This window comes from Podarcis cretensis (genome assembly GCF_951804945.1).
Source record: "Podarcis cretensis genome assembly, chromosome: 3".
Taxonomy (NCBI): Eukaryota; Metazoa; Chordata; class Lepidosauria; order Squamata; family Lacertidae; genus Podarcis; species Podarcis cretensis.
In genome coordinates this window covers 14,706,462-14,730,927 of record NC_137172.1, presented here as the reverse complement: position 1 = coordinate 14,730,927, position 24,466 = coordinate 14,706,462, and the positions used below count along the sequence as shown (strand labels likewise).

The 24,466-nt window shown below is 43.6% G+C and overlaps 1 protein-coding gene and 1 long non-coding RNA gene across 31 annotated transcripts in view; one reads left to right on the top strand and one right to left on the bottom strand.

Moving 5' to 3' along the window:
• NRXN1 (neurexin 1) overlaps positions 1 to 24,466 on the bottom strand; it is a 1,023,765-nt gene that overhangs the window by 632,770 nt on the left and 366,529 nt on the right. For 13 of the 29 annotated variants that reach the window (XM_079968418.1, XM_079968429.1, XM_079968424.1 and 10 more), the window contains 2 exons: positions 21,190 to 21,234; positions 19,975 to 20,136 (listed from right to left, as the gene is read on the bottom strand). In XM_079968418.1, coding sequence (XP_079824544.1) covers positions 19,975 to 20,136; positions 21,190 to 21,234 — 207 coding nt within the window. The remainder of the gene's footprint in view (positions 1 to 19,974; positions 20,137 to 21,189; positions 21,235 to 24,466) is intronic. The other 16 variants (XM_079968449.1, XM_079968451.1, XM_079968454.1 and 13 more) reach the window with 2 other exon arrangements.
• LOC307211992 overlaps positions 1 to 24,466 on the top strand; it is a 964,702-nt gene that overhangs the window by 902,513 nt on the left and 37,723 nt on the right. The window lies entirely within an intron of this gene.

The following is a 24,466-nucleotide window of genomic DNA, read 5'->3' as shown; positions in this document are numbered from 1 at the left end:
GCAAAATGTCTTGGGGGGGGGGCACCCCAAGGAACTACACTGCCTGCATGATCACGGCTCCTCTTCTAAAATATTTACTTGTACAACTGTAATCAAACAAGCAGATTCCCCCCCTAAAAAAAAGTTACTGTAAGCTTTCAGTGTTTCCAATCTAAAATTGCAGAGGGAGACATGATTCAGGCCATGTCTGGCCTCATTGGAAAAAGATGTGATAACAAAACAAACATACGTATAAATGGAAACTAACCTTGTAAAGCAGAAGGGGGGCTTTTCAGCATCCACCCAGTGAGGCAGAAATAGTGATGAAGGCAGCACATGCCTCCAAGAGGAATCCATCCTCTTAGGAGGCATCTAAGGACATTACATCCCCATTGCTCCATAGGCTTGACTAGGATTGTTGTTCTACAGTGTTTGGTTAACTAGCACCTTTTTAAAGAGGTTCTCTCTATGGTTAGGATAAGTCATCAGGGTCCACATCAGTTGGCTGGTTCCTCAAGAACCAAGGAAAAGGACCCATGGGCTAGATGTGGCCCATAGACTATAGTTTGCTCACCCTTGCTGTAAGGCATGAGTGGGGAACTTCAGCTCTCATCAGCCCCAGCAAGCATGGCCAGTAGACAGGGATGATGGGAGTTGTGATGTAGCAACATCTGGAGGGCCAATGGTAAAGTCTTCCTTTAAAAAAATCCCCACTACCCAAGTAAGGTAAAGGTAAAGGGACCCCTGACCATTAGGTCCAGTTGTGACCGACTCTGGGGTTGCGGCGCTCATCTCGCTTTATTGGCCAAGGGAGCCGGCATACAGCTTCCAGGTCATGTGGCCAGCATGCTTCTGGTGAACTGGAGCAGCGCACAGAAACGCCGTTTACCTTCCTGCTGGAGCGGTACCTATTTATCTATTTGTACTTTCATGTGCTTTCGAACTGCTAGGTTGGCAGGAGCAGGGACCAAACAATGGGAGCTCACCTCATGGCGGGGATTCGAACCACTTGATCGGCAAGTCCTAAGCTCTGTGGTTTAACCCACAGCGCCACCCGCATCCCTCACTACCCAAGTAAGAGGGAATAAAAAGCAGGGGTCAGCAAACCTTTTCAGCAGGGGGCTGGTGCATTGTCCCTCAGACCTTCTGGGGGGCCGGACTATGTTTTTTTTTGGGGAATGAATGAATTCCTATGCCCCACAAATAACCCAGAGATGCATTTTAAATAAAAGGACACATTCTACTTATGTAAAAGCATGCTGATTCTTGGACCGGCTGCAGGCTGGATTTAGAAAGCGTCCAGCACCCAGGCCTTAGCTTGCCTACCCATGGAATAAAGAAAGACCTTAAGTGCTACAATTGGGATCAAGCACAATAACGTTACAGGGTGCATAGATCTGACAACCCAGGGTAGGAAGGAGGAGGTTAGAAGGGTTTCTTGGCAGGCCATGCAGTAGAACGGCAGGAAGGTGCCTTCTTGTTTGCATTAAGAGGTGCAGGCTCCATTCTGTTTAAACAGCAAAGGGGAAAAGAACACAAGCGTATATGCAAAGATGACTCGGGGCTTCTAAGATGAATGTGAAGCAACACTCAGTCTCCTCCACAGAAAAGTGTGCCATTGAGACATGATCAGCTGCACTGCCCCAAGGAACATGTGGGAAGTGTTCTTCAACAGCATTGCACTAGATTACATCTCATGAAATCAAAGGGAACAAATGCTCTGCGAAGTCCCTCTATGTATAGTTTCTTGCTATACAGAGGAAAATTTCCCTCTGACTTGATCAGCTTTCTGTGCTAGTCTCCGGAAACACATCCGCTCGATCGATGTGTTTGACCCACACAAGAATAGTCATAGCGAGCATAATTCCTAGGCAGATCTGTTAAGTTGTGGGTGAACATATCAGACGACACAGCAAACTAAATATGACATAATAGGCATCACTGAAACCTGGTGGGATAAGTCCCACGACTGGAATGTAATAATGGAGGGTTACAATCTATTTCAGAGAAACAGACCAGACAAGAAAGGAGGAGGAGTGGCGTTATATGTCAGGGATGTGTATACCTGTGAAGAGATCCAAGATTTAGAACCTCAAAGCCAAAGTGAGAGCATTTGGGTCAAAATTAAGGGAGAGATGAATAACAGGGACCTCATTGTGGGAGTTTACTATAGATCCCCAAGCCAAACGGAGGACATAGATGATGCCTTCCTGGAACAGATGGCCAAGCATGCAAAAGGAAGGGAGATAGTAGTAATGGGGGACTTCAATTACCCGGATATTTGCTGGATGTCAAACTCAGCCAAGAGCATAAGGTCAAACAGATTCCTCACTGGCCTTGCAGACAACTTCATTGTCCAGAAAGTGGGAGAAGCAACAAGAGGAACAGCCATTTTAGATCTGGTCCTAACCAATGTTGATGACCTGGTTAGTGGGGTAGAAGTGGAAGGATCATTAGGCGCGAGTGATCATGCTCTTCTGAAGTTTACTATACAGCGGAAAGGAGCAGCAAAGCATACTAGGACTCAATTTCTTGACTTTAAGAAAGCCGACTTCATAAAACTTAGGGAAGTGCTGGGTGAGATCCCATGGACAGTAATACTAAAAGGAAAGGGAGTTCATGATGGCTGGGAGTTTGTTAAGAGGGAGATAGTAAAAGCACAACTTCAGGCAATACCAATGAGACGGAAACATGGAAGGTGCCTAAAGAAGCCAGGGTGGCTATCTAAAGAACTTTTAACTGAGTTAAGATTAAAAAAGGATGTGTACAAAAAATGGGAAAGGGGGGAAACCACCAAAGAGGAATTCAAACAAATAGCCAGCACGTGTAGACACAAAGTCAGAAAAGCTAAAGCACAGAATGAACTCAGGCTTGCTAGAGAGGTTAAAAGCAACAAAAAAGGCTTTTATGGGTATGTTCGTAGCAAAAGGAAGAACAAAGAAACAGTGGGGTCACTCAGAGGAGAAGATGGTGAAATGCAAACAGGGGACACAGAAAGGGCTGAACTCCTCAATGCCTTCTTTGCCTCAGTCTTCTCCGATAAAGAAAACATTGCCCGACCTGAAGAATTTGGAGCAAATGATTCAGCAGAGGAAACACAGCCCAGAATAACTAAGGAGATAGTACAAGAATACTTGGCTAGTTTAGATGTATTCAAGTCTCCAGGGCCAGATGAACTGCATCCAAGAGTATTAAAAGAACTGGCAGATGTGATCTCAGAACCACTGGCAGTCATCTTTGAGAATTCCTGGAGAACAGGCGAAGTCCCGGCAGACTGGAGGAGGGCAAATATTGTCCCTATTTTCAAAAAGGGGAAAAGAGAGGACCCAAATAATTACCGCCCAGTCAGTCTGACATCAATACCAGGGAAGATTCTGGAGCAGATCATTAAGCAAACAGTTTGTGAGCACCTAGAAAGGAATACTGTGATCACCAATAGTCAGCATGGATTTCTGAAAAATAAGTCGTGTCAGACTAACCTGATCTTGTTTTTTGACAGAATTACAAGCCACAAATACAAGATGGGTGACACCTGGCTTGAGAGCAGTACATGTGAAAAGGATCTAGGAGTCTTGGTTGACCACAAACTTGACATGAGCCAACAGTGTGATGCAGCAGCTAAAAAAGCCAATGCAATTCTGGGCTGCATCAATAGGAGTATTGCATCTAGATCAAGGGAAGTAATAGTGCCACTGTATTCTGCTCTGGTCAGACCTCACCTGGAGTACTGTGTCCAGTTCTGGGCACCACAGTTCAAGAAGGACACTGACAAACTGGAACGTGTCCAGAGGAGGGCAACCAAAATGGTCAAAGGCCTGGAAACGATGCCTTATGAAGAACGGCTAAGGGAGCTGGGCATGTTTAGCCTGGAGAAGAGGAGGTTAAGGGGTGATATGATAGCCATGTTCAAATATATAAAAGGATGTCACATAGAGGAGGGAGAAAGGTTGTTTTCTGCTGCTCCAGAGAAGCGGACACGGAGCAATGGTTCCAAACTACAAGAAAAAAGATTCCACCTAAACATTAGGAAGAACTTCCTGACAGTAAGAGCTGTTCGACAGTGGAATTTGCTGCCAAGGTGTGTGGTGGAGTCTCCTTCTTTGGAGGTCTTTAAGCAGAGGCTTGACAACCATATGTCAGGAGTGCTCTGATGGTGTTTCCTGCTTGGCAGGGGGTTGGACTCGATGGCCTTTGTGGTCTCTTCCAACTCTATGATTCTATGATTCTTCAAACAGCTCTTCTTTATTCAGAGGCCGGAACAGAACTGAACTGAAGGGCTCAGTCAGCCTGCTTATATAGAGCTCCAGTACAACGTTAATGTACCAATTTCTAAAACTATCCAATCACTGAATGTCACTTTCGATCCTTCATTTGCATAACTATCTACAGTATCCATCCAATCACTGAACATCACTTTCGATCCTTCATTTGCATAACTATCTACAGTATCCCCCTGCTGGCCCAGGGTGAGAACTTCAGTACATAACAAGGTCAGTCGTGGGAATTTCATTTATATCTTTTAACTGATTGTTGCTGTTGTTTTCCATTGCCATTTACACTCTGCTTTCCTAGTCAAGGGGCCCACAAGGCAGCTCAGAGCAATCAAAACTTAAAATACTTGAGCCCATTTCAATCCTAAAACCATTACAACAATGAAAGTGCATTTTTTCTTGGACCTGATTCCACACACACACACACTCACACACAGACACACACACACACTCCTTGCAGTCTTTTGGGCAGTAGGCTGTTGTGAACCCTGAGATCTAGGACAAAAAAAATAAAATAAAAATAAAAATAGCACCTCCTCCTATTTTGAAAAATGCTACTATATTCCCCTCCCCTCAACACACACATACATACAAATTATCATTCAGTAATTAAGTGGAGCTTTCTCTTATATTTTTCTCTACTCGCTAGGATACAGGTGAAGATCTTAACCAATTCCTAAGCTGCAATCGAAACATTCTTGCTAGGGAGTTAAGCCCAGTGAACAAACACACCACGCCTTACTTCTGAGTAAGCATGCAGAGGATTGTGCTGTATCTCATCTATTTAACGCTGAAATGAGTGAAGAGTAGAAAAGGAAATAAAACATACGGAATACTGCAGTCAGTTCAGAAATAATTGACTCCCAGGGTATTGACACTTCAGCTTATTAATAAGGGCATTGCATTTGGGCTAGTTAGTTGTATGTGTTGTCAAGATAAGTGCACAAGTTGAAGACATTCCATGCAACAACACCAATTTAGCTACTGTCTAAACAGAATTTTTGCCTCAAGCAAGCTGCTTTATATCGCTGATGAACCAAAAAGCTTAAGTGAGGACTGGCCAATTAAGGCAAACCCCTCGTCCTCAGCAATTGCTGGAAAGCCCCCAATTGCTTGTTCCAGAGCGTTTCAGTGAATTCATTTATTCATTATTTGATTTACTGATTTATGAACAACCAGAGGCAAAACTTCTAAAAAACAAAAAACTATTTCTGCAATTAAAGGTAAAGGTAAAGGTACCCCTGCCCGTATGGGCCAGTCTTGACAGACTCTGGGGTTGTGCGCCCATCTCACTTAAGAGGCCAGGGGCCAGCGCTGTCCGGAGACACTTCCGGGTCACGTGGCCAGCGTGACATCGCTGCTCTGGCGAGCCAGAGCCGCACACGGAAACGCCGTTTACCTTCCCGCTGGTAAGCGGTCCCTATTTATCTACTTGCACCCGGAGGTGCTTTCGAACTGCTAGGTTGGCAGGCGCTGGGACCGAGCAGCGGGAGCGCACCCCGCCGCAGGGATTCGAACCGCCGACCTTTCGATCGGCAAGCCCTAGGTGCTGAGGCTTTAACCCACAGCGCCACCTGCGTCCCATTTCTGCAATTAATATTCTATAAAATGACTGGGTCACACGCCAGGGAAAGCCCTCTTTTTTAAAAAGAGAAAGAGAGGGGGGGGAGAGAATAAATTTTCAGTAGCCTCATAAATGTAAAGACACCAGGCACCTGTATCCTTTCAGCTGGTAACTGATTCCAGAGAATGCAGCTGCATCAGTAAAATCCTGATTTCTCATACAAACGTAACACACCTTGGGGGCATGTGGTACTTGCAGCAGAGTCCCACCTAAGGCAAGGATTTTGGGAGGGCGGGTCCCCCTCAGGTAACGTGGTCTCAAGTTGTGCAGCCTTCCCATATTTGGAAGAGCAAAAAAGAGGGGACACACACACACACACATATATATATGCAGGACCTCATTTTTGCATTTTTGCGTAATAGGGTCTCGATGCTCCAGCCAGCCTCGCACCAAGGCTGGCTCCGCTGGGGAGCGGGAGTCTGCTACCAAAAAATAAAATAAAATGGACATTTTGCCAAGATTTAAAAAATCCCCCCGGACCCAAGCTGCCACATTTTACCCCCCCCCCCCATAGAAGAGGACATGTCTGGAAAAATCCGGACATATGGCAACCCGGACGTTTGAGGAGAGGTCATCACTGAGGTATTGTGTTCCTGAGCCATTTAAGGCTTTATAACTCAATTGGGCCTGGAAACTAAAGAGCAGCTGGTGCAGTTTGGCCAGGATCAATGAAAGTACTTACTGATAACCCACACAGCTGTACATACTGCATGTTCTGTATATAGGTGTGATTATGCTTGCCACATCTCTTAGTACGTATGATATAAAGCTGAACACACTGCCTATTTCAGCATTATCTCTCTGTGATTAAAGACCCCTAAATTAGGTCTGTTAATTTCAGTGGGCATACTCTGAGTAAAGCTACCAGCCCTTCTCAATAGATGAAAAAGGGTTCTAGCCCAGGGACATTTGACATTGTGCTTCCTAGCACACAGGATTTCAGAAGAAGAAGAAGAAGAAGAAGAAGAAGAGGAGGAGGAGGAGGAGGAGGAGGGGGAGGAGGAGGAGGAGGAGGAGTGTGGATTTGATATCCCGCTTTATCACTACACGAAAGAGTCTCAAATTGGCTAACATTCTCCTTTCCCTTCGTACCTCACAAAAAACACTCTGTGAGGTGAGGTGAGTGAGACTGAGAGACTTCAGAGAGAAATGTGACTAGCCTAAGGTCACCCAGCAGCTGCATGTGGAGGAGCGGGGACGCGAACCCGGTTCACCAGATTACGAGTCTACTGCTCTTAACCACTATACCACACTTGCTTTCTACATAAAGTGGGTTCCCACCTTCCCCCCCCCCACACACACTTCATTCACTCCAACGGTTGCTTCTTCCCAGTCCTCATTTTCTGGCAGTTGTTCCTGATAAAACCAGTGGTGGTGTTTTGTCCCTCTGTTTACCTTTGGGAGGGATGAGGAGGTTGCCCTTTGCGTATAATATTTGCTAGCACACCCAGAATCACAGAACTGAAGACCACCTTGTCCTACCCCCTCCAGACTCATGCAGGTGACCCACGGCTGGATCACCCCCAAGAGCTGTGGTGTTTTGTGCCCATTGGGGCAGGTGGGGTGGAAGACAAGGGGCTCAGCTACATTAGTCAAAAAACATTTTGAATGTGATATAAACATGCAGCACCAGATGGCGCTGGAGAGAAGAAAAAAATTCTGTGCGATTTTTATAAACTGTTTTTCCCTTTTGTTATAACGATTTAATTTCTGACTTATTTATAGCATCCGTCCCCCCCCCCCACATCTGTAGATCCACCCAAGGAGCCCCACAGTAGCTTAAGCAAGAGTCAATGACAGGTGGAGTCAACTAAGGGCTTGTCCCACTTTTTCCAAGCACAGGTCCATGCTTTAAAGCTCTGTGACAGAGCACCCTGTATTTATTTATTTTGCTCTGGGGCTTGCCCTGTAAAAACCTGCTCTTTAAATCTGAAGCAGAGCCAACAGCAATTTGTGTTTTCTGCAGTTGCCATTTGCTCCGATTCAGCGCTTGGACACAGAGCTTTAAAGTGTGGACCGTGCTCGGAAAGCACAGAGGAAAGGTGAGCCCTCATTCAGCTTTTTGTCCCTGTCCTTCTCCCTGCTGAGTCCTACAAGGGCAACATTGAGACTGAAAAGGAGGAAGCTGACAGGCAATGCCACGCCATCTCCCACCCCAGCGCAGCAGGAAGTGTTGCTCCTGTAGAAAATGGGAGATGTTCAGTTCAGTTTGCATTTTAATGTGAACTTACCTAACATGTAGAGGGATGCGGGTGGCGCTGTGGGTTAAACCACTGAGCCTAGGGCTTGCCAATCAGAAGATCGGCAGTTCGAATCCCCATGACGGGGTGAGCTCCCATTGCTCAGTCCCTGCTCCTGCCCACCGAGCAGTTCGAAAGCACATCAAAGTGCAAGTAGATAAATAGGTCCTGCTCTGGTGGGAAGGTAAACGGTGTTTCCGTGCGCTGCTCTGGTTCGCCAGAAGCGGCTTAGTCATGCTGGCCACATGACCCGGAAGCTGTACGCCGGCTCCCTCGGCCAATAAAGTGAGATGAGCACCGCAACCCCAGAGTCGTCCGTGACTGGACCTAATGGTCAGGGGTCCCTTTACCTTTACCTTTACCTAACATGTACTTCCTGAAACAATACCCTACCGAAATACTGCTACCTTCTACAGTCCACACTCTTCCAAGTTTTGTTATGCAGTGCCCCAAACAACAGCAACAAAATAGTAAGCAACATTGCATCTACTAGGGTTGAGTGCAAATCTCGTGTCTGTTTGGTTATGCTCCACCTCGATCACTGAGATCCTCTGACAGGACAATACAGTGGTACCTCTGGTTAAGAACTTAATTCGTTCTGGAGGTCTGTTCTTAACCTGAAACTGTTCTTAACCTGAGGTACCACTTTAGGTAATGGGGCCTCCCGCTGCCGCCACCGTGCTATTTCTGTTCTCATCCTGAAGCAAAGTTCTTAACCTGAGGTACTATTTCTAGGTTAGCAGAGACTGTAACCTGAAGTGTCTGTAACCTGAAGTGTCTGTAACCTGAAGTGTCTGCAACCTGAGGTACCACTGTACTGAGGTTCAGTTCACCATCACTAGGCACCAAGCCTTTGGTGTGATAAGCCTGCCCTGTGGAACTCTCTGCCTATAGGGGTTCAGTGGAAGCCATAAGTCCCTTCATTCAGATCTCTTCTTCCTTGGACAGGCCTCTACAACATGAATTTTAATAGAATCATAGAATCGTAGCATTGGAAGAGACTCTGAGTGTCATCTCATGTATCCATGACAGATGGCCACCCAAACTCTTCTTAAAAACTTCCAAGGAAAGAGAGTCCACAATCTCCTGAAGGGGGCCATTCCACTGTCGGACTTCTTTCTTTTTAACCTGATCAGTATTATTATTATTTTAAATGACTTTAATTGCCTTTATATGGATATCTTTGTTGGTTTTGGTTTTATATACCACATTCTCCCTTTTTGTTTTATTTCTCAATGAGCATGTGACTTGCAAATGTGTAAATAAGTAAGTGCACATTTTTGTGAAAACAACTTACAGAAAACGCACTACATTAGAAAAAAAACAGATTGCAAAAATGTGTTCATTAGGCAAAAAATATCGGGAGGAAATGAGGCTATTAGGAGAAATGTGCAATAAAATGCTGATGAATTTTCGTGATGCAGAATTGTGGCAGACTGAACTTAAGATTGTAAAAATGATGATAATTATAATAATTAGTAGTAGAAACAGAAGCATTCCTGGCCTGTTTACTGGTTCTGTGCTCTGATTCTACAATCCAAATAAACTGATGCAACTTAGGCATCCTTCCCCTTAAACAGATATCCTCACTTCCTGGATAAGGAACTACTGATATAAATCTAATCCTTGGAATGTGCATCTGATTGTGGGTGTGGTCTGTTGGCCCAGTGGCACGAACACAAATGTACATCCTGGTCCATCACATTCTAGCACAGATAAGGATGCTTGTGCTGATGGAACATTTTTCTGCGTTATTTTTACTTATTTGTGCATTTTATGTACAGTCGTCGTCCCCCATATACACGTGTGTGTGTTTCAAAATCTGGAGAAGTGTGAATTTTGAAGGATAGCTGTGTTTCTGCTTGGGCGTTGTTTCAAACAGTGCTTTTTTCTGGGGGTACGAGGGGGTACGCATACCCCTAAACATTTTATGAATCTAAGTTTGACCTCATTGAGGGGCGGTATTTCAATATGAGTAGGATAATGAGAGTACCCCTAAACATTGTAATATAAAAAAGCACTGGTTTCAATTAATGTGAATTAGGCAGATTTACACAGTGAGGCATTCTCCTTACACTTTGCCCAAATTATACGTGCTAAACATTTTTTTAATAGTGAAATTTAAACTGTTGCAACCTGCCCTGACACCTTCTAGTGAAGGGTAGCTAATGAATTTAATACTAATACGAATAGTAATAATGACACAGATGCTGCTCTGTGTTGTTGATGTTTTAAAAGGTGATTTATCCAGTTTAGACACAACTACAATTAATGTCTGATGCACTGACGTCTTTCCCCTCCTTCCACTAAAAACTGAAGCAACGCCCCTAGAAAAGAAACTCAACAGTGCTACTTCTACATACAAATTGTTGAACTGTTGTTGTCGAATATACAGAATTAGCTGGAGGGGGCACTATCTTCCTTGGTTTATTAATAATAATAATAATAATAATAATAATAATAATAATAATAATCTGTTATACCCCGCCCATCTGGCTGAGTCTCCCCAGCCACTCTGCGCGGCTCCCAATCAAGTGTTAAAAACAGTACAGGGTTAAAAATTAAAAACTTCCCTGAACAGGGCTGCCTTCAGATGTCTTTTAAAACTAGGATAATTGCTTATTTCCTTCACATCTGAAGGGAGGGTGTTCCACAGGGTGGGCACCACTACCGAGAAGGCCCTCTGTCTGGTTCCCTGTAACCTCACTTCTCGCAATGAGGGAACCACTAGAAGGCCCTCGGCGCTGGATCTCAGTGCCGGGGCTGAACGATGGGGGTGGAGACGCACCTTCAGGTATACTGGGCCGAGGCCGTTTAGGGCTTTAAAGGTCAGCACCAACACTTTGAATTGTGCTCGGAAACGTACTGAGAGCCAATGCAGATCTTTCAGAACCGGTGTTATGTGGTCTCGGTGGCCACTCCCAGTCACCAGTCTAGCTGCCGCATTCTGGATTAATTGCAGTTTCCGGGTCACCTTCAAAGGTAACCCCACGTAGAGCGTGTTGCAGTAGTCCATTACTAAAATAACTCTAAATAGTTTGTGGTTGTTTTTTTAAAAAAAGAGTTAAGCTGTCCGTGGAAGGAGAAGTCAACCCCTCCACCATTCCCTGGTGCATTAGGAGTTCAAAAGTTAGTAGTGGTGCAATATTTCTTGTGCCAACCAGTGCAGAGGACTTTTGTTATTAGATGGGAAGTGGCTCCTGATTTCTAATATAATTTTCTCGGCCTTTTATTTCTCAGTTGGATGAGTGGATGGGGGGAAGACATGACAGCCATGACAGCATTGCTGAATTCTAGTATATTGATAAGGCTATATTTAGGCTTCAGGGAAGTGGTTGTGGAGAGCCAGCAGGGAACGGGGCAGCAACAAAACTAAGCTGCTCGTATCTAATGCGGGAACACATCCTTGAGGTTTTTCAAGTGTTTGACTGGAACATTCAACAACTCTGTGTTTGTGTGTGCTGCTGAGGAATTATATAGTCCTAGCAGCTAACAGGACAGGAAAGACTGAAGGCTGAATTAAGCTAGATTCACAGAGCAACACTAATTTTGCCCTGACTGATGCAAGAGAGCAGCAGCTGTGGGACCATAGGATTCTGCAGAACAGACCAGGAGGATTGTGGCCTATGGCAGAGGTTTTCAGCCTTTTTGGGATCCACAGTTCCCTTGACCAACTACATTCTTTCTGCAGCACTCCTGTGGGGCTCAGGAACCCAGTTATGTCACCCCTTGCCTGCAGAGCTGGCAGCCCCTCACCCTTTTTCAAACACCCTCCCTTCTGGAGTGTTCCCTCAGCCCCCTCTCTTCTCCTCTCTCCTTGCGAGTGCTCTGGGCAGCCGCAACTTCCGCCCCTGGTCTCTGAGCTGCTCCCCTGCCCCAAAGAGATGTGCCTCCTCCCACTGCCCCACCCCAAAGCACCTCTGATCATAATTCAAGCCACCCGAGGGTGCCACAGCACTCCGGTTGAAAACCACTGGCCTATGGTATGAGTGCCCCAGATGAAACCAATTCCCTCTTCTGATCAGCAACTCCATGAGTACAGGAAGCAAGCAGCCAGGACTCACTTTCCAGAGCTCTTGATTCAAGACATTGAACTCCTGACACACTCTTAGGAAAACAATCTGAACAACAGTGAACAAGGTCCAAGCAGTTCTGAACAATGATATTTATCATGGGGGAGGGTGGCTGGGATCATTACACAAGCCTGCTGCACCCCTATACAGTCATACCTCGGGTTAAATGTGCTTCAGGTTGAGTGTTTTTAGATTTTGCTCTGCGGCGACCCAGAAGTAACGGAGCGTGTTACTTCTGGGTTTCGCCGCTCGTGCACGCGCAGACGCTCAAAATGACGTCACGCGCATGCACGGAAGCGGCGAATCACGACCCGTGCACGTGCAGATGTGCAGTCGTAGGTTGCATTTTACTCAGGATGCGAACAGGGCTCTGGAACGGATCCTGTTCACATCCAGATATACCACTGTAGTGGATTTTTTCAAAATAGCTCCATTATTATTCTCAAGATTTTCATGGGGAGGGCTCCTGATTCGTGCAGAGATCTCTGCACTGAGTGAAAAGTTTGTTTGACCTTTGGATGAGTCACTACGAGCAACGTTAGGTGGAAGCTCTGGTCTATAACTCCCACAGCACTAAATCTTTAATCACCACACATCACAGAGCGGCCCCAGCTAGGCAAAAAATGAATAATGCATCCCTGACTTTCTCAGATGCAAACACAAGTGGTGATCTTTAAAAATTTAAATTTCTAGTGATTGGAAATGAGAGCTCAAGTTGTGAAATAAAGTTGCTAAGTTCCAGAGTGGTGTTTTCCCCACTCTGGGTTCTCCCTCTGCCCCCCTCCCCACACATGAATCACACAAACTCTCTTATGTGGCTTTTAAAAGAAGCCATGGATGATTATCTGTCATTCCAGATGTGATGCTACTGGAAAATTGTCTCATTGGTCATTTCCCTCAACCCCCCCCCCCCCAAGATTTGACCCTTGTTAACAAGGACAGGGATATCAAATGAAATGATGTATTTTCATTTGGAAAGGTGAAAGGGAGAAAAACAAGGCTGATCCAAGTGTTCGGAAGAGTTCAAAAGAATCAGCAGAAGAGAATAGTGTTACAGAAGACAAAACTGTCATGATTTCTCAGATGAAAGCAAGCCAAACTCAGCATTCATTTAAAGCAAGAATTGGGTTGCGGGGATAGAAATAACCGTAGACTACAAGATTACATTTAGAAGATAAATAATTCTTTACGCCACAGTGGAAAAACATCTGATAGAAATCAGTAAAGAAGGATAATCTTTCTACGGAATTTTAATGACATTCTATTGAGTTCTAGCTCCCAGAGAGAGAATTTTTGATGCTGTTATAGGATTGAGGGGTAGCTTAGATGGCATCTTTGGGGCTGCCTCCAAGCCTGTGATTTATTTATTTTTTAATCTGTTAGATGTGATTCTGTATGAAAGGAGTCTGTCAAGGCAGTCAAACTAGTCTTTTTGTCAAGTTAATGGTTCCAGCCATGTGTGTTAAGTGTTTCTTTGTAGGACTAAAGTGTATGGGTGACTAAGGGTCTAGGAAGGGGGGTTAAAAGGGAGCAAGTTTCTGCCCTTCCCCTGAAGGGAGGTGATGCTACCAGTGAGTGTAAGAGTAGACCTGAGTCCAGTCTTGTCATGACTTGCTTTTTGTGCTGAATGCAAAACTAACGTACTTAGGCAGCTCGATACCTTAGGGTAAGGGCACAACATTTGCTGAAGTGTTAATGCTGTGACCCTTTCCACCTTATGCTCATCCTGTGTGTGTATATATATATGTGTGAATTATAATAATATATTAGAAGGGTGTCAAAGTCTCCTGTGACCTTTATTCCAAGGAAAGCAAAACCGATGTATGTGTGCTGACCCTCCCCAATCCCCAAAATTTCCCACCTCTCAGAGACTGGGATGTGCATAACAATATGGTATTGTAGATGGCATAAGTATCTAGATAAAAACAACAACAACATTATTGCCCTCCTTTCCTTTTTATCGCTGCCAGACTGGAGGAGTTACAGAGTGAGATGACAGTTGTCATTAGTTAGGTTCAGGATAAATATTTGTGAAAGGAGATCTTTCATCCCTATCCTTGATGGAAGGGAATGAAGAAGGTGAAACTAAATTCAATAGGACTTCAGTTCTACAGGTTTCATCTCGCCAAAAGCCATTTTTATGATAATATCGAAGAAAAGCTCACAGGAGAAACTGAATGCTGTTTAGCTTCTGCAGCCTTATTTTTCACCCATGACCACAGAGGTGCCTCAGTGAAAAAGTGATCCAAAACTTAAGGAATCCTCTGCACATCCTTACATCATGCTATCTAATAGCCTATCTAATGCTGCAAGGACTAGAAGGAATCAATAGGAACTGCGGTATGGGAATACAAAGCAACGAGTTCCCTACCACGTTTGCAGGCCTGTGGCACAGACCAGAAGCAGAGTGATTTGTCCATCTCTGCTCATTTTGTACATTCTATCTTGTTGGCTTGTGGGACTCACAATCGAGACTGGAGCCCCTAAGATGGGTGGTGTCTTGTAAGCCTCCTTCTAGCAATTCCAGCAGCCAAGCTGGTGCCAAATGCATTGCTCTGCTTTCCTTTGGACCACATCACCACCTGTTGCTTGGACAGCCCAGGACCTTCATACACAATGCCCAGGCTTGCACTCTGGAGAGGTTACTTTGGTGCTGCTAATGCAACAAAAGCAACCTGGGAGGCAGCAGTTAGTGGTCTTTGCAGCCACAGTGAGTTCTGTGATTCTCCAGTTGTTTGGCCTCATCTCTGAGGCACACTCCATTGTCTTTGAAGACAGATGGATGCCAACTTCTTGATGCATGCTGCTTTCTTGGCAATGCAGCAGAAGGGCTACTCAAGGGAACCTGTAGTCAAGATCTGACCAATCTCTTTAACATAACAAGCTGCAGCCTAGTTCCACACAACCTGTGAGCTATCAAGCAAGCCAAACACAAGGCAGCAGCAAATGACATAGGCTTGACAAAACCTACAATTTTTATGTTTCCCTTAAGGGACTGAAAAAAAACCAAATGACTTTTCAATCACTTGGAAGAGCCTTGATACATGACTAGTGGGCTGAGCATCATAATTTCAGCATGTGTGTTATAGCTCAATCATCCTGCCTGAAAATCTTATTGCTATCTATAATTTAAATCATGGATCCCAATTGAATTGAATTAAATACAGATTCAAAACCCACTGAAAAACTAAAGCGATTTGGAGGTTAAGCTTAGAGATCTATCAGTTTAAATCCAAATAAGCAGACTATGAATCAGATGGTAAGCCTTTTTAATATATGTTGGTTTTCAGAACACTAAAGGTTCTGAATTAATGGAATCTTTGTTTTGAAAAGCCACTCTTGCTACTTATTTATTTTTCCATTCTAATCTGCATTGTTTTTTGTATTCACTCTCACATAGATGTTGCGAGGTGAGCCACTATCATTCCCATTTTACTGATGTAAAACTGAGGTTTAGGGCAGGCATCCCCAAACTCGGCCCTCCAGATGTTTTGGGCCTACAATTTCCATCATCCCTGACCACTGGTCCTGTTAGCTAGGGATGATGGAAGTTGTAATCCCAAAACATCTGAAGGGCCGAGTTTGGGGGTGCCTGGTTTAGGGGAAAGACTGCAAAAAAGAGTAATTGAGAACCTAGATCTAGCTTCAAGCCCTAGCACTCTCTGGGTTGCATTCAGCAAAGTCACCCACTTCATGCAAGGAATTCAATTTCCACAATGGAACTGCCCCTCCCTCTGCCTTCTATAGGGGTTTCCACTGCCCCCCAGAGCATATATGGAGGGCTATGAGGGCATGCAGGGAGAGAAGAGGGAGGGGATGTTCAATTGTGCATGCAAAAGTCATTGCACAAATGGGTTGACTTTGTTGATTACAACCCAATCCATTCACCCAATCTTATGTTTAATTTACTCAATTTATCCCTCTTTCTCTGTTTCATAAGGCAATGAAATTTTATGCACAACTCCCTTTTTTATTTATTTACATGCTCCTCATCCAATTAAAAAAAACACATTTCATTTAATTTAAGATGTCTTAAAACATTTGGTGATGTTTTTCACAAGATTTCCCCTCCCCATCAACTTTTGCTCAGAGACCGCATTTCCCCAAATTATTTGTCAACACTGTGTTTGTATCCTTGATTGTCCACAAAACCATTAACAATTGTAGGAATGCCAAACTTTACCAAAGGGCAGACTGACTGCCTCCCACCCCACCCCATATGGAATATGGGAAAAAATGGTTTCCAATAAAGTTTCACATGCATTTTGCTAAGGACAAAAATATATATTTTGAGATGCAACAGACGCTGTCAGATGCAACGAGTTTCTGCAGACACAACAACACCTCTTTATTTCTTGTTAAGGCTCCATATTATTAATGGGGAAATGCCTGCAAGTTACCCTTGTGTTTGAAAATCCACTGTGGAAGGAATGAATAAACATAGCTAGGTCTGATAGGGACAAGGAGGGAAATTTCTAAATTGGACCTAAATCAGCCCATATGTATTCCCTTGCTGAATCAGATAGAAGGTCCTTCTATACAGCTGTTTTTCTTTGGTGGTGGTGCTGAATCTAATATCTTTGAACACTCCCCTCTTGATTGTCTCCAATTTCTGATATTCAGGTGGGTTTAACCTTAAAAAAATAATAATGATCCAAGCCGCATGATATCTTGTAGCACTGTTCTAAATGCTGATTCAAGCATTGCAGGGGCCATATTTTCCAAGTCCAATTGCTTACTCTCAACATTTGTGACCTGATGGCTAAATAAAGAGACACAGCAGTTGCTGGGTTGAACTAGGGTCACTCTATTTAGGAATAAAACCCATTTTTAAAGCCCACAGAGGGAAAACACTATTGATCCTGGAATAAACCTGAGCCAAAACAAACTGCAGCCCTAGGGTGACCAAAACCCCTGGCCAGTACTGAGGCAGAACTAAGAGTTGAATGGGCCTTTCCAAATGTACATTTTCAGAAGAGTTAGCAATGTGCAAAGCAGGTTCAGAGCTCTGAGCTGGTTGCTAAAGAACAGGAGATCACTGCAACTGAGGTGACTTGTGTTCTTTCCTTCATAAGAGGTTTTTAAGCAGAGACTGGATGACCATCTGCCATGGATGCTTTAGTTGAGATTCCTTCATTGCAGGGGGTTGTCCTAGATGACTCTCGAGGTCCCTTCCAGCTCTACAATTTCATATTTCTATGACTTCTGCTGAGGAGCCTCCTGTTTCCCACAGTCCAAAGGTGGAGGGCACCCACCACACATGGAATGGAGAAGGAGTGCCTTTCTTCAGGTCAGATGCTTGGCTATTTAAGAATCTCAGGCTCTCCAAAAGGGGCTGAAGCCTAGAAGCAGGGGGTTGGAATAGATGACCATTTGGGTCCCTCCCAAATCTATACATTTCAATTTTACGAAGTAGACAGCATCTTAAAAAGCAGAGACATCACCTTGCCAACAAAGGTCCATATAGTTAAAGCTATGGTTTTCCCAGTAGTGATGTATGGAAGTGAGAGCTGGACCATAAAGAAGGCTGATCACTGAAGAACTAATGCTTTTGAATTATGGTGCTGGAGGAGACTCTTGAGAGTCCCATGCACTGCAAGAAGATCAGACCTATCCATTCTGAAGGAAATCAGCCCTGAGTGCTCACTGGAAGGACAGATCGTGAAACTGAGGCTCCAATACTTTGGCCCCCTCCTGAGAAGAGAAGACTCCCTGGAAAAGACCCTGATGTTGGGAAAGATGGAGGGCACAAGGAGAAGGGGACAACAGAGGATGAGATGGCTGGACAGTGTTCTCGAAGCTACCAGCATGAGTTTGACCAGACTGCGGGAGGCAGTGGAAGACAGGAGTGCCTGGTATGCTCTGGTCCATGGGGTCACAAAGAGTCGGACGCGACTAAACGACTAAACAACAACAGCAGTCTGGAGACAGGTTTGAAACACCTCTCAGTGTGCTCTCAACCTTCAGCTACAGTGGTGCCCCGCAAGACGAATGGCTCGCAAGACGAAAAACCCGCTAGACGAAAGGGTTTTCCGTTTTTCGAGGCGCTTCGCAAGACGAATTTCCCTATGGGCTTGCTTCGCAAGACGAAAATGTCTTGCGAGTCTTGCGAGTTTTTTCCCCTTCCCCCCCCCCTTTTTCTAAGCCGCTAAGCCGCTAATAGCCGCTAATAGCCGCTAAGCCGCTAATAGCGCTAATCCGCTAAGCCGCTAATAGGGATGCTTCGCAAGACGAAAAAACCGCTAGACGAAGAGACTCGCGGAACGGATTATTTTCGTCTTGCGAGGCACCACTGTAGTTGTTCACTGAACCTGACCTGCCTTGCTGATTTCTCCATAGGCTCCAGCACTAGGCCAGCACTCAGTACGTAGTAGGAATGATCCCTCTGAGCTGATTCAACACAGATCAGGGGATCTGATGTATACATGAATATTTTTGCATTTCCTTCATTGGGAGGGGCAGTTCCCTATGTACACGGCTTGTGAGCATGGAACTATATGTTGGTGGTTAGGAGAAACACCTGACAGTGGGACAGCTCTGTATATCCATTCAAGCTCTTGCACTTTAAAGAATCACTGGAATGGGATCATTTAGCAAACTTTATATATCGTTTAATGGTAGTAAAACCTCTAAGTGACTAACAATAGATATTTAAGTGATCAACGAGAACAGTGGAAAACCATTGAAAACATTTAAAAATAGCTAAAATTATTGGTAAAAGATATTTAAAGACACCAACACCTGTGTGTCTAGATAGGGTTGCCTAATCAAAAATGTTTTAAGCAGGCACTGCAAAGAGTACAGGGAAGGCACTGCCTGGCATCCATAGGGAAGGAGGTCCAAGGTGTAGATTCTGTCACACTAAAATATCAGTGATAATTATGTGCTACCTGTAACAGTGCCAATTCCAGAGATTAAAGAAGCTGACTGAGCACATATGGGGGATAGGCAATTCCAAGTGTAAACTACTCCCAAGCCATTAAGAGGTGGGATGAAACTCTAGGTATTCAAAGTTAAGAATTTCAATCCACCCAGTCCTAGAATCAATCTAAAACAAAATAAAGTGGCAAATCTACATTGTGAATGCAGCATTATTAAAATATAACACTGTAGCAATCAAAAAGTTGATCTAAACATCATTTTTTTTCTGAATGGCTACTCACTGAATACCTTGAGGCCTCCTGCCTGCATTCTCAAAAGGAGTAGCTCAGACACAGGCTGACCACCTCAAAGAGAATGAAGCCTTGGTGCCATCGCACAATAAGAACGCCCTTCATTCCACGCATACACTTTTGCAAGACGGAAATCCCACAGAGATCCCAAAGAAGAGTAGATACGCAAGACAAAAGCAATGACAAATCCTGATGTTGCATTCTTATAGTAGAGGTAGTAAAGAATATATCGTTTAGAGCAGGCATCCCCAACCTGCAACCCTCCAGATGTTTTGGCCTACAACTCCCATGATCCCTAGCTAACAGGACCAGTGGTCAGGAATTATGGGAATTGTAGTCCAAAACATCTGGAGGGCTGAAGGTTGGGGATGCCTGGTTTAGAGGCATTTTCAAGATGCAACACATTCAGTCGTACAGTAAATCAGTCTTTTGATTTTTTTTAAGTTGGAATTTGTATTAGGGTAGTGGGCTCACACAACCATCTTTGCAATGGGGACTCAGGTGTCAGATTAAAGAAACAGTTACATACACACACACAGGTAAATTGAGGTTATGAGGCTCTGGCCTTTGCCAATCTCATGATGGAATGTCATTTATGGCAGTGACGTTATTTACCTCTTTGAGACAGCCCATGAAGTTGTTACTGACTGGTGACCCAGGCAAGTCTGCTGTGCTAGGACTGCCTCCAACATAGAAAAAGTCATCGGAGCCCAACATGGTGTAGTCTTCTTGTGTGTAGCCCGTCGTGGTCAGAATTCCATCCACTGATATTGTCACCTAGATAACAAAGCACAGGGAAAGGACACGCTATACTCAGACCTACATACTGCTGTCCTTGGGATATGCCTGGTTTTTTATTGTTGTTTTTTATATTTTTATTTGCTTTTATTATTGTTATTATTTTTTTGAGACCTAAGGCGGAGCCCATTTTCATGTCTGTTTGAGGTTTAGTCTTGGATTCTATCCCTAGGTGCTCTAACTAGTTAAAAGAGTTGTCTTATTATTGAGCTAGTGTCAGCAAGTCCCTATTCGCAACTCAAAAAGGTTGATTAGCAGACACAAAAATGGTGTTAGTAGAATGCTTCCCTAGGTTAGTTTAGCTGGTGTTACATATTAGTAAGTTCAGTAAAGTCTGTCATCGACTAATAAAAAGAACGTGCACCTTGAAAAAACAGAAAACAAAAGAAAAAGAGGCACAAGCAATATCGCCAGCAGCACCATCACTGTTTGCACCATATATACAGCAGCGACTTGTGCATGCAAGAGCCTAGAGTCCATGCCAAAGCAAGAGGGAGGGAAGAAGAGGGGTGAGGGGAACCCAGCAAAGAACGACCAAGTGGCAGCAGCACACTCTGATGTGCGCATGCAGGAAAGCGAGTATCAGAGAAGGAGAAGAAAGGAAGAGAAAGGAATGGAGAGAACCAAACGGCTTTGTTGATGAAGTAACAGTATGTAGATGTGTCACTTCCGTCATTCTCGTCCGTGCCCGCATGCCATGCATTATGAATGGTTAGAGCGCCAGCTAGGCTGGCGGCACGCTAGGCCAGCTTAATCCCTTGTTAGTTAACCACAGCTTTTGATGCAAAATGTTAAGGATGCCCCTCTACGTGTGAGTTCAAAAAAAGAGAGAGAGAGGAGAGAGAAAGAATTGGACAGGAACAGATAAAGTAAAAGAAAATAGGAGGTCAACAACAGATGAAGAGGAGGTTAAAAAAGTAAGCAGAAGAGTACCAACCGCAGTTCCTCTTTTGTTAATGATGTCTACAGTTAAAAGAAAGAAAGGAAACACACGGCAAACCCAAAATAAGAAACAATTAGAATGATATCTACCGAACAATGTAGTTTGTTTACCATAGCGTGTCCAATGCCTGAGTGCTTTGTGGAGAAGGGGGGAGAAAGGAAATTAAAAACTTGTGAACAGAATAACGATCGTTTACTTAAAAAATATGATGGTCACTACCAATGTTAGTACATTATTTTGGTTCAGGTAACGGTTAGTAGAATGAAACATTCCATGAATGACATGTTAGTTATTAAGCATGTTAGTAACACAGAAAAAAGGGCAAAATAATTTTACAAGGAAAAATAAAAAAGCAGACTAACAGATACGCCTCCACAGAGGTAACAGCAGTTGTCTTTTCCTGAAAATATATTTATATATAGAGATCGATATCGATATATATACTGTAGAACTTATTTCAGCTCTCCACTGGACAGAAACAGACATAATGACCACATTCCTTTTGTCCTCTTCCAACTGAGTGTTTCTGACAGACATTCAAAATGACTCTGGGGGGGGGGGTGGAATGCCTAAAGCTCATCAGCTGACCACTGCTTCTCCTGACCCCCAAATCCCCCCCCAAGCGAATCAGCAGGAATCCCCTAGTACTCATTTTTTTTTTGACTCAGCACACAAGGACTTCTTTTCAACTCCAAAACTTCTTTCGGTCATATTGATGGACTTTAGGATCACAGTTTACTGCAATGAAACAAAGCAAATATCCTGACACATAACAATGAGTAGAATGGATTTCTGCAGCTAGCTCTCTGGTCATGCACCTGCCAGAACATGTCTAACTGGTACTTCTAACTCCCACCCCATGTTGGTTGCTTTTTATATGTTGGTTTCTTTTAACAGTTTTGGATGAGCAAAGGCAAATCTAGAAAGTGGGCCATTTGCTGACTAATTTGATGTCCATTTCCGTCAAAATTAGCAGTGGCGTGTGCCCTTCCTATGCCAGATTTTGTGGCACAAACAAAACCATTCTGGGGATATATTGTTATTCATTGGCCCTGGTTCATTTAGCACCTTAAACCACAGTTTAAAATAACCAGTGGTGTTGCATGCTGCTCAAAAGTATCAGATTTGGTCTGCCACTCCTGCTGAGGAGGAAATGCTTCCCATTTATTTTTCTTCAAATAAGGCACGAATAGTAAGCCAGGAACCTTGGATTCCATCTGTGGCTTGTTTAGAGAGAAACAAAGCATGAATGCTAGTTTTTATGCAATGTAGGACTAGCCCAATACATTTTGGCACCTGAGGCAAACCACAAAACAGCACTCCCCTCCACGCTAGGGAAAAAGGGGTGAGTGAAGATGTATAACATGAGCAAGGAAGGCAATAAAGATCTACATTGGGATCTACTGTCCCTGTGGAGCTTGCCTCCCAAGGCTGTTGCCTCACCTTGCCACATGAATGGGCCGGCCCTGATGTAATGTGAATGCTGTCTCTGCTTTGTTTCCTCTCCAGAGTAGCAACAGCAGGAGCAGGAAAGGATTGAAGTGCTTGGAATACCAAGCAGCAGACCATTTGCATTACACCACAGCTCATTTTTTAACCACGGTTTAATGGGACGTGTGAACCAGGTCATTTTTATGATTATAGTTGTGCAATATGTGAATGACTTTATCATTCTTAAGCTCATAGCACTTAAATCAAACCAGGGGAGAGGAAGCCTGAACGAGTTGTGGTTCCTCCTACCATATTTCCAGTTTAATGTCTGAAAATGGTTTTGCATAAGTCATATACTGTTTCTAGAGCTGGAGCATGTACATCTCAAGCCAACATCTTTTTATATCATTGTACTTCCTTTTCCACTGCTTCGCCATCATATTAAAAGCCACCCTAGTTAAGATCCCTTGTATATTGCCCTGTGACATCACTGCTGCCTCCTTCATGATAATTTTAATCCTGGTTAGGGCACTTATGAAAACTTCTGGTCACATGATCCTTCTGACAGCCTATTTAGCATATCACACAAGCATTGTCCAATCACTATGTGAGCAAAGGCCTTTACATAGGTCTATGAACATTATGGAAGTGGTAGTGACCATACTGCATGAGGTCTAATTAAGAGAAGTCTAATTAAGTATTTAAAAGGCAGTGATTTGCCAACAAGCACCCAAGAAGCTTCATGACAAAAATGGAGAAACCAATATCTGTAACCAAACCCTGTAGCATAGTTACTGTAGTATACTAACATCCAAAAGGATTATCAAATGGATACCAGACATGTTTATATTCCAATCTCAGCCCTATAGATTCACTGGATGCCCTTTTAGCAACTCACTATATTTAATCTGAAAATTTCCTTCAATAAAATAAGAGCAAAACACCCAGCCAGCTGCTTTGAAAGTGGATAAAGTAACGACGGGGTTGCCAAGAATTTCTGAGTCGTAACTCAAGCTGAAGTTGTCTGGAAAGCAAGTCAGCTATATTGTTTTAGAACAAACGCTTTAAGATGCCATCTTGTCGTTAAATTTCCATTGATTTCAGTTGATTTTTTTTATTCATTTATGTATTTAAAAGCATTTATAAACTGCTTAAAGTTTTATAAATCTTTTAAGTGGTGTACAATAACTTATTACGTACCAATAACCTATGTGTACAGCTGCAATCTTAGGGCATAAAGTGTTGATATACATTTTAAAATGCTGTTTATATGTAATTCTCTTCTGCGTGTGACATATGCAGCATTTCTTGTGCATAAATCCATCAATATTGCACCACCACCACACTCAATTCCCATCAAACGGTCACACTTTGTAGCTGCAAATTTAGTTCCACCACCCAAATGAGTGTGAAATCCATGTGGCTGGAGAAATCCCATGTAAAGGCCAATGCTTCTGCACCAATGAACAACTGGTGCATCACAATAAATGAGAATATAATAAATAGCATGGCAGAAGAAGCTCCCAAAGATGAGTGAGGATTATCTGGATAATGTAAGAAGTCTGTAGAACTCATGAGCAGTTTCCAAGCTAGGCTCCTGGGAAGAGAACTATAGCTAGATATGTGTCATAGGCCTCCCACCACATGTAATGCCTGGTGTGCTATAAAACATGTATATCCTGGAGAACATTCCCATCGATTAGCTGGAAACGACCCTATTTTCATCAGACCCTAAAACAGCTGTGCAAGTGAGGTGATTAGTGTTAGATATTTGGATCTATTAGGTATTATGAATTGTCTATTATTTGTCTTATTATGCATTATAATTTATTTCCCACATGAACATTTCAGCTATGGTTTTATTGTATTAATTCATGGACCACAACAATTTTATCATAAGGAGTTATGTTTTGTCATCAGAAAGATATGTTGCCT